Below are 15,956 nucleotides of genomic sequence, written 5' to 3'. Positions count from 1 at the left end.
TCACAGAATCCTGGAATGGGTTGGGTTGGAAGGGATCTTAAAGCCCATCCACCTCCCACTGGATCAGGGGTCTCCAAGCCCCATCCAACCTGGCTTTGAACCCCTCCAGGGATGGGGCAGCAACCACTGCTCTGGGCAACCTGGGCCAGGGCCTCCTCACCCTCATAGCAAAACATTTCTTCCCAAGATCTCATCTCAGTCTCCCCTCTTTCAGTTTAAAACCAATCCCCCTCATTCTATCCCTAATAAAGAGCCCCTCCCAAGCTTTCCTGGAGCCCCTTTCCATACTGGAAGCTGCTCTAAGGTCTCTGTGGAGCCTTCTCTTCTCCAGGCTGAACAACTCCAACTCCTCGAGGTCTTTTCCAACCTTAGTGATTCGAGGAATTCACCTGGATGTGGTCTCCTCCTCCCCTCCCTCTAAAGCTGGTCCTGCCCTCACTGGGGGCCTCCAGAGGAACCAACCCAACTAAATCTCGCTGTCATTTTGTGACAAAGCAGAGGCTGTGTAGGGCAGGGTTGTTATTCGGGGTGACACTTAAGAGAATTTCAGTGAAGGCTTCCCAGAAAAGCAAATGAGCTTGTAAAGTGAGTAAGCTGTGCCTTTAGGGCAGAGAAACAGCAGTGGCCAAGCGGAGTGGCAGATCACAGACACCAGGCATCCTGTCCAGTCGCTCTGGCTCCTCGCTCGGCACACATGGTATGCAGCTGAAAACATTTCCCTGCCTCGTGCACCCCAGGAGGCCCCAGCCCTCCCGCTGGCCTTGGCAAGAGGGAGATTTGGCCTGAAAGTAAGACACAACCGCCCCGCCACCTGACTCCCCTACCCAGCCTCCTTGCGTCAGAGAGGTCTCTGGGTTGGCTAGGACGCACTGCAGCCTCTCCAGCTCTGGGGAGCGAAGGAATTCACCTAGGAAGGTTATTTTGAGGTTGGGATTTCCAGCTTCTTCCTCTTAATCCCTGCCAGAGACGGGAGCTTGGATAAAGCCAGCCCCGACGCAGGGCACTGCTGGCAGACACCATGAACTACGTGTTCTGGGGGAAAAAAACCAATCCTTCAAAGAGCCGAGTCCTCACCCAATTGCTATAAAATTGGGTGTGGGTGCCCCCTTCCCCCCCGAAGTGCCCGTACCCTCACGTGCTGGTGGGCGAGCTGCTCCACTTGCTGCTGGTGCAGGCTGGCGAGGAAAAGCTGGTGCTGCAGCTGCTGCGTGTGCTTCAGGGCCAGTAAAGTGGTGTCAGAGCCAGGCTTGACAACGCGCTGCCCGATGCGCAGGTCCATGGGGGCGGTCTGGGGCACCCGTGGGGAGGTGCACGGGTTCACAGCAGCTGTCGAGACACAAAGCGAGGTAAAACTCAGTCCCTGTCCAGCTCAGACCACCCTGCTAGGTGGGAAAGCATCAGGATGGGGCCTGGGGATAGCCCAATGCATGGGTGGGCGCTGCGAGGAACATGCCCTGCCATTGAGAAGGGCTGCCCACACACCAGCTACTGCCTGCGCAAGTCTCCTCCGTCACCTGGGAAAGAAAGCCTGTAAATCATACACCCTTGGAGAGACTCCAAAGAGTTGCAGGTATCTTTCCCTGACACCTCAGCTGAGGATTGCTTTGCCAACCTAAGACGCTCCCATGCTGCCAGGATGCGCAGCCTCCCTGCGTGGTGAACGCCCCCATCCTGATGGGAAGACCTAAAAGAGTCCGAGTTCCGCAGAGCGTTGGAACATCCACTGCAGCAGGGGATTTTTTCCCAATCAGCTCCTAAAAATTAGCCTAATTTATACTGCACGTGCCCACAAAGCACAGAGCTGGGCACGTCCAGCTGCAACAAACTGAAGCCAAACCTGCAGCAGAGCCACACAGCCAAGGATGCCGCCCCTGCGGTGCTCCTCCTGCATCTCTGCGGCGGGATGCTCCAAACAACGCAGTGAGAAGGCAGCGAGTTGGCTAGACGTGGGCAGAAAGGGGACAAGCAAGCACGACAGCAACTGAAGGACACATGGACAAGCCCCGTGGTATCCCAAACCAAACGTAGCCATGGCCACTGGAGTTTCACCACCAGCATCACAGCACGGGGGAAGCTGGAAACAGGCAGGTGAGCAGGGAAGTCAGTATGAAATGGTCACAGAACTGTTTGGTTGGAAAAGACCTTTGAGATCATTGAGTCCAAACATACCTGCCCCCTACTAAACCATCCCTGAGCACCTCATCCCCGTGGCTTTTAAACCCCTTCAGGGATGGGGACTCAACCAGCTCCCTGCGCAGCCTCTGCCAGGGCCTGAGAACCCTTTCAGCAAAGACATTTTTCCCACTATCCAGCCTAAACCTGCCCTGGTGCAACTTGAGGCCATTTCCTCTCACCCTATTGCTTGTCACTTGGGAGAAGAGACCAACACCCACCTTGCTGCAACCTCCTTTCAGGCTGTTGTACACAGTGCTGGGGTCTCCCCTGGGTCCAGGCTAAACAGCAGGTCCCTCAGCTGCTCTATAACACTCGCTCTTCAGCCTCTTCCCCAGCTCCGTTCCTTTCTCCGGACGCGCTCCAGCCCCTCAATGTCTTGTCTTGTACTGAGGGGCCAAAACTGAACCCCAGACTCAAGATACAGCCTCTCCAATGCCAAGTACAGGCACAATCACTGCCCTGGTCCTGCTGGCCACAGCTTCTGATGCTGCAAGGATGCTCTTGCAGGATGCAGGACCAAAGCCGCTGCAGCATGAGAGCTAACTGTTTTCCAAAAGCAGTTTCAATTACAAAGAAAACAAATGCAAATGTTATTTTATACACAGAGAACCACACCCTGGGCTGTTCTCAGCCTCAACGGCATCAAGGAGCTTGTGCTGATGACTGCAATATTGCAGGAGAAATCTCTGCAGGCTCCTGTCCCAGCTCAACTCTCCAGATCAGTAATATCCCCGACCTCAGCCCACGTCACACAAGAACCCAATATTCCTAGGAAACCCCATCACAAGGTTTATCCCCTTCTCGCTCCATCTCACTGATAACTGCCTGGGATTTAATTTGGTTAATTGGCTCTAATTGCTACAGCCTGCCTGCCTCACAGTAACCACGATATAGAGATTGAGGAAGATTAACAGCTGCAGCCGGAAAGCTGTTGAGCTCCTCTTGCCTCGTTATCACCAAAGCCTCAGGGCTGGACAGGGTGTGATGCCATGAGATGGACAGGATAAGCCCTGAGTTGGGTAGGATGAGCCCTCAAGTCTTCTCTTTCCTTGCCCTTCCAACCCTGCAAGAAACCAGGATCCCCAAACAGCTGATGTCCTCCTCAGAGCTGACAACTCATCCCAGCACTTGGTTGCAGCTCCTGGCGACACCGACTCCCTGGGGGGCTGTACCTGCCTGCTGCTCCATAAACCCCCAGCTTCAGCAATCCCCAAGGGGCCTTGCATCTTGCTAAACATCAGTAATTTTGAAGGATGCAAGCGATAAGCCAAGCTGTCACCTTCTGCTTCTCCGCTCCTGTCTTTTTCCCACCTCTCCGCGAGGAGGAGGAGGATGCCAGGGCTGGCCAAGCCCCTCAGGGATGCTCGGCAGGAGGAAGGCTGGATGGCGCAGCATGTGCAGCGCTACCCGGCATGCGGGGCTGCTGGCAGCCAGACAAGAACAGACTGTAACGAGCAAATCTCAGGATGGGAAAGGAGGATTTCTGACAGCTCCCAGCTGAGTCAGATCCCCACCACGTGATGCTGACACTGCCTATATCTGCAGGAGCTTCCCAGCTCAACCAGCCCTCAGTTCTATCCACCCAAATGTCCCCATCCTGGAGAGCACAAAGGGGCAGGAGGTGGGAAATGCGGTGGAGCTGCTGAGGGACCACAGTGGGCTCGGCTTTGAGACACTGAGAAGGGTTATTGTACTCATTTGGAGGGTAAAGCAGGTGCACGAGGAGGAAGGGACCAGCCCACCAAGCCTATATCCTTGGAGCTGATGGCATCCAGAGGACAGTTGTCACAGCCTTCTGCTAAAAATGCCCACGGGGAGCTGCCATCAGCCAAAGCTCAGCACATCAGCAGCATCCTCAGCTCAACGCTGCTCCTCCAGCACCTTCCTGGGGCAAAAAAGGGGTGAGAAGGGCTTGGGGTAGGCATTACAGGCAGCTCTGGGGACAGAGGGGAGACACGGCTGGAGGGGGAAGGCACTGGCAGGGTCTCTGGGAATCTCTCTGCCTCATTTGTTTTAATCTTTTTAAAAACAAACTCTGGAGCAGCGGAAGAGGAAAAGTGGGAGGGAACGTGTGTGCTGGGGGAGAGGGAGGACGGGTAGGCTGGCGGCCAGCAGCCAGAAAAACAACTCCTCACTGCTTGCCCAGAGCCAGGAAAAAGGCTGTCGAGCATCCCCACAGCCAAAATGCACTGGAGCTGGGGAGAGCGGCCGCAGACAGAGCCTGTGCAGACCCTCCTCCTGCCCGGACCCCCTTCTCTGTGCATTGATGGAGCGTGGAGCACTCTGCTACGCCGGGGTCTGCTCAGCTGGGGATGTTTTGGCAAAATGAGGCTGTGCAGGAGGTGGGAGAGAGGGAAGATGGGATGAGAAGAAGCCACTGTGGGAGCACAGACTGGCCTGAAGTGCCCTGGGGCAACACCGGCATTCCAGCTTGCGCACACTGACAGCTTCACACCAGCCAGCACAGGCTAAAGCCACAAAACTCAGGGTGGTTTCCCAGAGCTTAGAAACGTACTTTACGTGCCAAGTGCCAGGGAGGCAAAGGATGAGGATCACTCCCTGGGCAGGACTCCTGGCCACTGTCCCCACACTGGAGCCCCTGCGGTGCAGGGCACCTGCATGTGTCTGCTCCCCAAGGATGCTACGCATCCTTCCTGCTCCAGCCCAGAATCCAGCAGCTCTGGACCCCGTTGCAAAGGCTTTATTGCCTTGGGAGCTGTTTGTTTCAGCTGTGACCTCCTGCTGCAGCTTGAATTCATTTGGGGTTTCATGCCGGGACTTCTGCCAAGAGTTACAGTAAACAACTCCCCTCCCCAGCAGCCTCCAATGCTCACACATGATTCAGGGGGCAGGCAGCCAGGCGAGCTGCTCCTCCTCTTCCCCTCACCCGAAGGCGGCCAAAAGCATGGCCTCATGATGGCTTCTGGGGGGTCTCCCCTGCTCCCCAACACAGCCCTGGTCCTACCGGTTCCCAGTGGACCCTCGGAAGCCAACAGCACTTCGACACGTGGCCACAGAAGGGCTGGGATTGGAATGCATGGGCTGGGGTACACAGGCTGGGATTTGGATGCATGGGCTGGGATCAAGATGCATGGACTGGGACCAGGATGCATGGGCAGGGATGCATGAGCTGGGACCAGGATGCTCCACTTGCCCCATACAGTCTCAGGGGACCGAACCCATCATCCTTCCCTCTGAATCTGCATGGCCAGGAGTGGACCTGAGTGCCAAGAAAGGCAGAAGTGAGCTGGGAGCATGCACCGAGGGACAAGGCGGAAGCGTTCAGGGACAGGCTCCTCTCCTCTCCCGTCGAGATGTCTGGCTGCCAACATTTTTGCAAAGTATTTTTAGTTCACAAGAACATTTGCACGGGAAGGCGGGCGCTGGGGACAAGATCGTCCCCTCACGAGCACTGAGGCTGGTGGGGGCTCAGCAGCCACCGTGTCCCCAGCAGCAGCACAGCGATACCAGGGCAGCACTCGCAGAGCAAATAAGTGGCTTTGAGAATGACCCTGCTGTTAAAACAGAGCAAAACTCAGCTTCTTTGCAAAACCAGCCCTCTCCTCCCTGCTTCTGCCAAATAAAAGAATCCTGAAATTGTTTGGGTTGGAAGGGACCTCAAAGCCCATCCAGTCCCACCCCCTGCCATGGGCAGGGACACCTCCCACCACATCAGGGGCTCCAAGCCCCATCCAACCTGGCCTGGAACCCCTCCAGGGATGGGGCAGAAACCACTGCTCTGGGCAACCTGGGCCAGGGGCTCCTCACCCTCATAGCAAAACATTTCTTCCCAAGATCTCATCTCAGTCTCCCCTCTTTCAGTTTAAAACCAATCCCCCTCATTCTATCCCTAATAAAGAGCCCCTCCCCAGCTTTCCTGGAGCCCCTTTCAGCACTGGAAGCTGCTCTAAGGTCTCCCTGGAGCCTTCTCTTCTCCAGGCTGAACAACCCCAACCCTCTCAGACAGACCTCATAGCAGAGATCCTCCAGCCCTCGGATCATCTCCGTGGCCTCCTCTGGACTTGCTCCGACAGCTCCATGTCCTCCCTGTGCTGAGGACTCCAGAACTGGACCCTGGACTCCAGGTGGGAGTCTCACCAGAGTGGAGCAGAGGGGCAGAGTCCCCTCCCTCCCTCTGCTCCCACTGCTTTGGATGCAGCCCAGGATTCAAATCATCGCTTGCAAAGCTCATCTGCTCAGGTGTAGCAACGGTGAAGCAAGGAGCATCACCTGCTCCAGGCCATGGGGTGAAGGTGGCCACAGGGACCACTCACTGCTGCGGTAAAGCAAAGGCACCAGGGCTATCACGTCGCTGTGGCACCAAGCACTTGTTTTTCTGGGTCACTTTGCGCAGCCAAATCACCGGGAGGAAAACACGCTGCTATGCTGGGAGGAAACCGAGGCAAACTACACCACGGTGCCGCTGTGTGGAGGCGGCTTCCCCCGGGCTGCCGAACCCATTGCCCAAACCACTCCACGCCTGGGCAGGTAGCAGCGACTGCAGCTCCACCTTTCCTCAGCGGGAAGGGGAGATTGCAACACGGCACGAAGAGCTTCGGCACAGAGGCTCTCCCTGATGTGCCCTGGGAAAGTCTTCAGCGGTCCCAGCATGAATGCAAGCTCTGTGCTTGCATGGGTTACCAGCATTTTCCAGGCTGCTGGCACAGCTCAGTGCAAGGAAAACAGCTCCAAGGGTCCATGCGTTTGATGGTGAGGTAGGGAGGGACACGGAGCAAGTGTGCAGATGGTGACAAGCTCCTTGCTTTGCAGTCCAACGCCTCAGCCTCTTGCTAAACTTTTGGCCAGGGTGCAATCCGGTCGCAGCAACGGTCCCTGAGCTGGCGGTGGTAACGCGGTGCTTGGTCCCCCAAAGGGAAATCGCTGGTCCCACTGCTACTCTTAGACAGAAAAGCCCCGCCGAAATCTTTGCTTTGGCATTTCCTGTTGCTTTTTTTCCATAAAAAAAACCAAAACACCCTCAGGACTGCGTCCAGTTCTGGAATCTCCAACATAAGAAGGATATGGAACTGTTGGAATAGGACCAGAGGAGGCCACGAAGATTATCTGAGGGCTGGAGCACCTCTGCTATGAGGACAGGCTGAGAGAGTTGGGGTTGTTCAGCCTGGAGAAGAGAACGCTCCAGGGAGACCTTAAAGCAGCTTCCAGTGCCTGAAGGGGCTCCAGGAAGGCTGGGGAGGGTCTTTTTACAAGGGCCTGGAGTGACAGGATGAGGGGGACAGCTTTAAATTGGAAGAGGGAAGATTTAGATCAGGAAGACATTCTTAACTGTGAGGGTGGGGAGGTCCAGGTTGCCCAGAGCAGTGGGGGCTGCCCCATCCCTGGAGGGGTTCCAGGCCAGGTTGGATGGGGCTTGGAGCCCCTGATCCAGTGGGAGATGTCCCTGCCCATGGCAGGGGGTGGGATTGGATGGGCTTTGAGGTCCCTTCCATTCCGAACCATTCTATGATTCAAACAAACCAGGGCAGACGGATTATTAAGGAGCAAACCAGCTGCAGCCCAGCTATGCCTTTCCCTGCATCCCTGCCCTGCCATGAAGGGTGCGGGGCTTTGCGGTACCCGTGAGGAGATCGCCCACAGAGCTGTGTCTGAGGCTGAGCAGCAGTTAAAGGCAGGGTTTTTCAAAATCCATTTCCCATCTTCTCCTGATGAGCTGCGAAAGGTTCAGAGTTCAGGCGGGTTGAAGAATGCATGTGATTAAAAACATTCCTCTGTAATAAAAAGAAAAAAAGGTCTTCTCTGGAGCTGCGCACAAGGAACGAAAATTAGCTGGAGGGAATTTGTTCAAATTAAAAACACTTAAAAGGAGAAACCGCATGAAAAGGGTGATGTTGAAATAACACGAAGATCACAAAGCCAGAACTCGAGAAAGAGGAAATCCCAGAGTTGGGGTACCTCGTCTAACCTCACCTCAGCCCCGGGAGGGATGCACCAAGAGGCTGGCTTTGTTTCCAGGACACAACACCGCGCTTTCCTCAAAGACAAGCAAAAAAATGACAAAACCAGCATCACCCCAGTACCGAGTGAGGACACTGAGTGAGGACACTGAGTGAGGACACTGAGTGAGGACACCTCTGCTCCCCTCTTACCTCCCTCCACTTCTCCATCTCCAGGACCTCATGGAATCGGAGCATTGGAGGCATTTTCTTCCTTCCTCGCCTGTCCAGGCAGCCCCGGGAAGGCAGCTCCGGGGAAAGCCCTGCGCCGCCGCAGCGGTGCCCGCGTAGAGAGGCTGCATGCAGCGTCCCACATGAGCCATAAGAGAACAGACGATGCTCGAGGAAGATGTAATGTTTGGAGCGGGCTTTTGCCAAATTCTGATAACTTTATGGAGCGCATTAATGGGGAGGTTCAAGGGCTTTACGAAGCGGCCAGATGTGGGTGGATCCATCTCCTCCCTAACAGACATCAAATTCCTGTTCCAAAACAAGAAGAGGTTGATGCTACACTAAGAGAAGCCCACGAGAGTTTTTCCACAAGGGTAAAATCATGGGTTTTTTTTTTCTACTCTGCTTCTTGCAAACTTTCTTCTGCAGAAAGTTTTAAGACAAAAATCAGGAAAACAATTCAAGTTTGGCCAAGTTGCATGTGCATCACAAACCCCTTTCCTCAACCAAATTAACAAGCCAGGATTTGCTGGTGGAATGGGTCCAGAGGAGGCTACAAAGGTGATCCGAGGGCTGGAGCGCCTTCCATACGAGGACAGGCTGAGAGAGTTGGGGTTGTTCAGCCTGGAGAAGAGAAGGCTCTGAGGAGATCTTATAGTGACCTTCCAGTACCTGAAGGGGCTCCAGGAAAGCTGGAGAGGGACTGTTCATAAAGGTGATAGGATGAGGGGAAATGGGTATAAACTGGAGAGGAGCAGATTTAGACTGGACATTAGGAGGAATTTCTTCCCCATGAGAGTGGAGAAGTGGAATTGGAATTAGGTGATCTTTAAGGTCCCTTCCAGCTCAAACTATTCTATGATTGAAAGCAACACACCTGAAACCAAGGTGCAAGTGCTGGATTTTGCACCTGGGACACAGCAGCCCTGGATGGACAGAGACCCGGGAGCGAGAGGCTGGAGAGCAGCCCTGTCAAAAGGGATCTGGGGGTTGTAGTTGATGGCAAGTTGAATACAAGCCAGAAGTGCATCCTGGTAGCCAAGAGGGCCAAACATGTCCTAGGGGGCATCCAGCATGGCATCGCCAGATGGGGAAGGGAGGGGATTGTCCCACTCTGCTCCACACTGGTGCAGCCCCACACTGAGTTCTGGGTGCAGTTTGGGGTGCAACAGGATAAAAAAGAATCTAAAGCTGCTGGAGAACATCTAGAGGAGGGCACGGAGTTGGTGAAGGGTTTAGAGGGGAAGCCGAAGCCGTATGGGGAGCAGCTGAAGACACTTGGACTGTTCATCCTGCAGAAAAGGAGGCTGAGGGGAGACCTCATCACGGTCTGCAGCTTCCTCACAAGGGGAGGAGGAGAAGCAGGTGCTGATCTCTTCTCTCTGGACCCGAGGGAATGGCAGAAAGATGCGCTGGGGGAGGATTAGGTTGGACATTAGGGAAAGGTTCTTCACCCCGAGGGTGGTGGAGCACTGGAACAGGTCCCCAGAGAAGCAGACAGGGCACCAAGCCCGTCAATATTCCAGATGCGCTTGGCCAACACTCTCAGCGCCACGGTGTGAACGTTGGGGCTGTCCTGTGCAGGGACAGGAGCAAGACTCGATGGGCCTTGGGGGTCCCCTCCATCTCAGCACATTCCACAATTCTACAAGCCACCCAGACCATGCGCATCCACCTGCGAGCAAAGCACGTCTCTTAGGTATTTCAAGCATATAAATCAGAGAAAACTCTCTGTTGGCACCTGTAAATGAGATCCACATCAGCCTTGGGAAGCGGATCAGGGCGAGATACTTCTAATTACTCCTGCTGGTTGTTCATGGCTCATGACCTTTGAGTCAGACGATTTAATAGGCCTCCCCAGAATTTTCTCCCCGCAAAAGTGCCTCATTACATTTTGAGACTCATGACTCCAGGACCGAAAAAATCTTCTGGCACATGAGGCCAGCCTCTGCTCCAGGGACACAAAGGAACTCTGTACCTGGATCTGCCACTGCTTTGAATGTTCTGTGTTCCAATCCACATCCCAATATCCACGTTCTGGTGCTTTTGCCTGGCAAAATGATCTCCTCTGGGTTTCAGTTCTCCGAGCAGGTAGATGCCAAGAAAGGCAGAGCCCCACGGATGCAGCCAAGTGCTCCTGAGAAGCGAGGGAGTACCCTCTCGGCGCAGGGCGCCTCGTCTTCCTGCTTCAGGTTTTATTCATCGGAGACACAGGACCACAAGAAACATTTCCACAGCATCCATACAGAGCAGAACCTGGGCTCCACTGCCAAGGGAAGATGCACAGTGAACCCTTCAGGACTAAAGAAAAGCATTCAGGGAAGCAGTCCAGCTGCATCCCCAGGGGAAAGGCAGGCGCCCGCATTCCCCCCTGAACAGCAGGGTTGGGGTGCAGGCTCTGGACTGGCCCATGGATGCGGTTGGTGGGGCGAGCAGATCCATGCAGGGCTGTTCAGGTGTTTCAAGGCAAGTTTTCGACGTGCTCAACACCTTCAGATCGGCCTCCGAAGCGTTTTGCTTGCAGGGGCAAAGCTGGTCAAAGTGATCCTGAGGTAACCCTGCATCCTGCAAAATCACCCCAAAGCCCCAAACCTTAATTCCAGCTTCAGCTTCACTGTAGGTGGGACTCAAACCACTAAAGCACTTCCTTCACACTCACCTACAGCTCCCAGAGGAGGTGAAGCAACCTGCAAATGTGCCAGGGGCTGAGCTCCCTGGATGCTACCCCTCTCCCAAGGATGAGCTTTTAAAGCCTTCAAAACGCCCAATCACGAACACACAGAACCAAAACCCGCACAGCAAAACCTTGTGATAGGTTTTGAGTCTAAATTTGAGATGGTGGGGTCACAGGGATGCACAGGTATGAAGGTACAGATAGAGCTGGGCACAGGCAGGATTGAACCACCCCTCAGGCAGGTGACACAGCAGCTTTAGTCTCATAAAGAGCTGCTTATGATCCCAGCACAAGGCATCCCCATCCCTGCCGGCTGTTCCTCAGGAGCAGCCAGAGATATCATAGAATCATGGAATGGTTTGGGTTGGAAGGGACCTTAAAGGTCACCCAGTTCCAACCCCTACTGGATCAAGGGCTTCGAGCCCCATCCAGCCTGGCTTGAACCCCTCCAGGGATGGAGCAGCCACCACTTCTTGGGGCAACCTGGGCCAGGGCCTCCCCACCCTCACAGCAAAACATTTTTTTCCAGAGATCTCACCTAAATCTCCCCTCTTTCATCTCAAAACCGTTCCCCCTCATCATCTCCCTGCCCTGGCTGATCAAGAGCCCCTCCCCAGCTTTCCTGGAGCCCCTTTCCATACAGGAAGCTGCTCTAAGGTCCTTTCCATACTGGAAGCTGCTCTAAGGTCTTCATCTGTGTATGGCACCATCAGCTTGGCCTGCAGAGGCAGATATATGGGTGCTTGTGCACGTCCAAAGCCAGTAAGTGAATAAATAGGGTTTTTTCCAGTTCCTTTGCAGAAGGATCAGGTCCCTGCACCACACAGTTTGAGCGTGGGCAGCACAAGGTGCAAGGTGGGACCAAAGAGCTCATCTCCTACAACTGCAGGCGGGACATTGGACCAGAGGGACAAGTGGGCTCCATCCCCGCCACGGCTCTGGCACAGCTAGAAACCTCTGGCAGTCATTTCCTGCATCCTCTCACTCCCACCAGTCGGAAACCCCATCCCAAATAGCAGCAAAAGGGCCCTGGGGGAGGATGCTGTGCAGAGGAGTGCAAGGTATCCCCAGGAAACCTCGCAACAACCACCATTTCCTCTGAAACAGAGGGAAATTCATGACCAAAGGGCTCTGTTGAAGGAACACCAAGGCTGCCTGGTGGTGCCTTGTAGTCCCCAGAACAGCGTAGGTGGCGTCTGATCATGGACACTCCTAAGATTTACAAAAAGTCCTCCCCTCTCAGAGGAAAACATCCCCCCTAGCATAGCCCATCCTGTTGGATTCCTTCCCTTCCAACTACCCTCACCTGGTTGCACAGCCCAGATGGGGTCTTCTGGCTATTCCTTACTTCAGAATGGCCACTGGCGCAGCCCCGCGCGCCGTGCTCTCCCGAATCACGTGGTGGAGAGGCAGTGCTGTTCCTCCTGGTCCTCTCCCAAAGCTCTCCTCCACAGCCAAGCTCCACTGTTCCTCCTGTCCTGCAAAATACCCCCCGTGGAGAGCTGCTAGGCATCTTCACTGCCCATGTCCTCTCCTCGCCAACACAGCTCCAGGAGCAGCTGGAGAAGGGGTGCAGGTTCGTGGTGCGCTCCTGAAACCTTAAATATGGCCAAGGCCTGCAGACAAAGATGAATGTAGATGACAGGCAGCATCTCCAGGCAAGCAAATACCCCAGCTCTGCCTGAACTGGAACAGCGCAGTGTCTCCCAACAGCCCCATCTTCTCTTTCAATCAGGCTTCCAGCAAGAGGCACCAGCCCATTCTAGAGCCCCAGCATCATCTCCCTGCCTACAGCCAACACAGGTCTTCCTTGGAGAGAGGTTTTGGCACCAGTCCTGACAAGATCATCTCCTCCAGGTCTCTGTTTTCCAAGCAGGTAGATGCCAACAGAGGCAGAGCCATGCGGGAGCTCCGCAGACGCAGTCAAGCGCTCCCAGGAAGCGAGCAAGCACCCTCTCGGTGCAGGATGCCTCGTCTTCCCGCTCCGGGTTTTATTACATCAGCAAAAGAGGATGTGGCCTCTGTGCCAAGGGAAGCAGAGGAGAGATCAAACGATTATACGAACCTCTCCTCAATTACAAGCCGTTTGCATAAGAGGAGGAGAGAGTTCCCAACAGGTTTGGACAGCACAGCGATGGGCTCGGCAGCACCTCTGCCCTGCACCGCGCTGCTGCCCTCTGCCCATCCGGGCGCCGCTGCAGAGGGGTCCTCTCCATTGTCACCCCCTGCACGAACAAAGCAGCTGTTCGGAGCATCCCACCATGGAGCAAAACCTCCATCCACTTGGCTCAGCCTTACACCCCTTGTGCCGCCTGCAACGAAGCACCGCTGCGCGGGGGCTGCTGTCACCAGCTCAGCCTACATATTTACGTTTTAATCGGTGTGTGCAACCCAGCAAGAGCCCAGCTTGAGTCACAACCCCCCAGGGAAGGGCTCAGGGCTCTGAAGCGGTGTCTCTCCTTGATCTGGAAATGCTGAGACAAAAAGCCTGGGCTCCCGCAATACCCACTCTCAGCAAGTGCCTACTCAAGGGGACCTGCCCATTAATTGGAGCCTCTCTGCGTGCCACGGAGAAGGAAATCCCTTTGGCAAACGCTGGCCAAGGTCCAAGGCTGGGCTGGAAGGCAGATTCAGTCATGAAAAGAGAAATTATAAAAACCCAGGCCCAGTAGAATGCAAAAAAAGCACGAGAACAAGGAGCTGGGAGAAACCCCAGCAGCCTCAGCTCTATGGGAATAAGATGCATCCCAGGGGAAGAGGCACAAAGGGAATTCCCCGTGCGGATCAACTGTTCAACCACCGTCAGCAAGGGCACAACTAGAGCTCACTCTAAGCTTGGCTTCAGTCAGCTCCAGTGCTGACCATCAGGTGTTTGAGCAAGGAGCCTTTCAGACCCAGCTGGGGAGACCCAGCTTTGCCCTTTGAGGCCAGGGGTCAGCACGTGGTGGTCCCCACCTCATCTCAGCATCCCCTCAAGGTAGTATGAGCACACAGAGCGGAGACTCGGGTTTTAGGGCAAGAGCTATTTCTGTCGGAGGAAGGAAGCTGCAACATTTTCAGTTTCCTGCCCAAACACCCTTCTGACGTCCTTCACTGCGGGGCTGCCTGACGCTGCCTCCGTACCTGATTGCTCACGTAAAAGCTAAGGAAGCACAGCCTTTGGCTCAAAGTTGGCATCTGTGCAGCTGGGAAATGGAAGGCATCAAATCCTTAACGCAGAGGAGGCTGAAACATGCCTGGATCCAAGAAGCCCTTCTGCCAAGGGTAAAGTTGGGTTAGCGCTGGGGGAGATGCTGGGAAGAGATCCACGATGCTGAAGCCAGAGAATGCCACCCGGGCTGGAAAAGCTACAAGACAACGGTGATGGGCGCAGAACACAGGGGCCCTGAGGCAGCCACAGCGCCTGGCAGGGACGGAGGGTGTGGTGGAGTGCGTGTGCTCCACACTCATCGAGCAACACTGCCCAGGGTGTTTTAACCCAGAAAGCAGAGGTAATCCGGCCACTGAGCACGGGAAGGGGAAAGGGAAATAAATAAACCAAGCAACCCCTGGGGGAGCCCAGCGTGTCAGTGTTAAGCTCAGACACTGAGGAAGGGGTGCACATGGTGGGATCTCAGCCTTCGGCACCTCTCAAAATCAGACTTGATCTCAACTCAACAAAACCACGTCTCCATCCCTGACCCTAAAACTCATTTGATGATCAAACAAGCAACGTGGCTGGGTGGACGCTGTGGAGCTGAGCTGGACCCAGCTCCAGCTCACAGAATCATAGAATCATAGAATCATAGAATCATAGAATAGTTAGGGTTGGAAGGGACCTTAAAGATCACCTAGTTCCAATCCTGGCCATGGGCAGGGACATCCCACGGGCTCAGGCTGCCCAAGGCCCATCCAACCTGACCTTGAACACCTCCAGGATGGGGCAGCCACAACTTCCCTGGGCAACCTGTTCCTATGTCTCACCACTCTCGTGGTTGATGAAATTCTTCTTAAAAGATGAAACGATGCTCACGGCGCAGCTAATACAAATCCATCTTAGGGGATCCTAGAATCATTAAGGTTGGAAAAGACCTCCAAGACCATCAAGTCCAACCACAAAGGTGCTCTGCAATGTCTGCAAGGGCCTGGCACACTCACCTATGGATGTCATCGTGTTCCTGCAAGCCCCTCAGGCGTGAAAGCACCCACAGAGCTCAGCCCTGCAACGTGGGCTGGGCTCACAGCACCGGGCGAATGGCGCAGTGACCATGGCAAAGGCTGGCGGGACCTCTCAGATCTTTTCTCCTGGCGGTTGCAAAGCCAGGCGCGGCCACGCACCACACCCTCACCGTTCTCACGGGCAAGTACAAACCTTGGCAAAGCCCTTGGCTTGCTGGCAGTCAGCCCCATCAGCCTCATTAAATGCAATTAAGCCAGAGTGGGTATTTCCCACCCCCAACCCCTGCCACACCCTGCTTTGGGGGATATTGCTTTTAGACAAAATAAACAGGGAGGTTTGCGTGGGCTCAGGCAGGTGCCGGCACCCTGGCCCCACGCAGCAGCAGGTGGAAGGTCCTGCACCTGGGTTGGGGCAATCCCAAGCACAAATCCAGGTTAAGCAGGCCTGAGGAGGACCTGAAGATCTTAGGAAGAGATGTTTTGCTGTGAGGGAAGCCAGGGAGGGCAGAGATGGGTTGAGAGGGAATGGTTTTTTGCTGAAAGAAGGGAGATGGAGATGAAATCTTAGGGAGAAATGTTTTGCTGTGAGGGTGGGGAGGCGCTGGCCCAGGGTGCCCAGAGCAGTGGGGGCTGCCCCATCCCTGGAGGGGTTCAAGGCCAGGTTGGATGGGGCTTGGAGCCCCTGATCCAGTGGGAGGTGTCCCTGCCCATGGCAGGGGGTGGGACTGGATAGGCTTTGAGGTCCCTTCCAACCCAAATCATTCCATGATTCTATAATTCTATGAAACACTGAGGTCTTTGGCAAGGAAGGGAAGACTGGCCCA

General features: G+C 54.9%; 1 protein-coding gene across 13 annotated transcripts in view; it reads right to left on the bottom strand.

Moving 5' to 3' along the window:
- The window catches only part of HDAC7 (histone deacetylase 7), a 90,690-nt gene that overhangs the window by 15,167 nt on the left and 59,567 nt on the right, over positions 1-15,956 (bottom strand). For 11 of the 13 annotated variants that reach the window (XR_008447403.1, XM_054051435.1, XM_054051437.1 and 8 more), the window contains exon 2: positions 1,130-1,326. Coding sequence is in view for 12 of the 13 variants with exons in the window: in XM_054051435.1 (XP_053907410.1) it covers positions 1,130-1,326 (197 nt within the window). In the remaining variant the exon portion in view is untranslated. Of the gene's footprint in view, positions 1-1,129; positions 1,327-8,282; positions 8,477-12,280; positions 12,306-15,956 lie in introns of those variants that run through there. The other 2 variants (XM_054051443.1, XM_054051444.1) reach the window with 2 other exon arrangements.

The sequence above is a fragment of the Cuculus canorus genome, chromosome 29 (assembly GCF_017976375.1).
Source record: "Cuculus canorus isolate bCucCan1 chromosome 29, bCucCan1.pri, whole genome shotgun sequence".
Lineage (NCBI taxonomy): Eukaryota > Metazoa > Chordata > Aves > Cuculiformes > Cuculidae > Cuculus > Cuculus canorus.
Note: the sequence above shows the minus strand (reverse complement) of the source record. Positions and strands in the feature narration are given on the sequence as shown.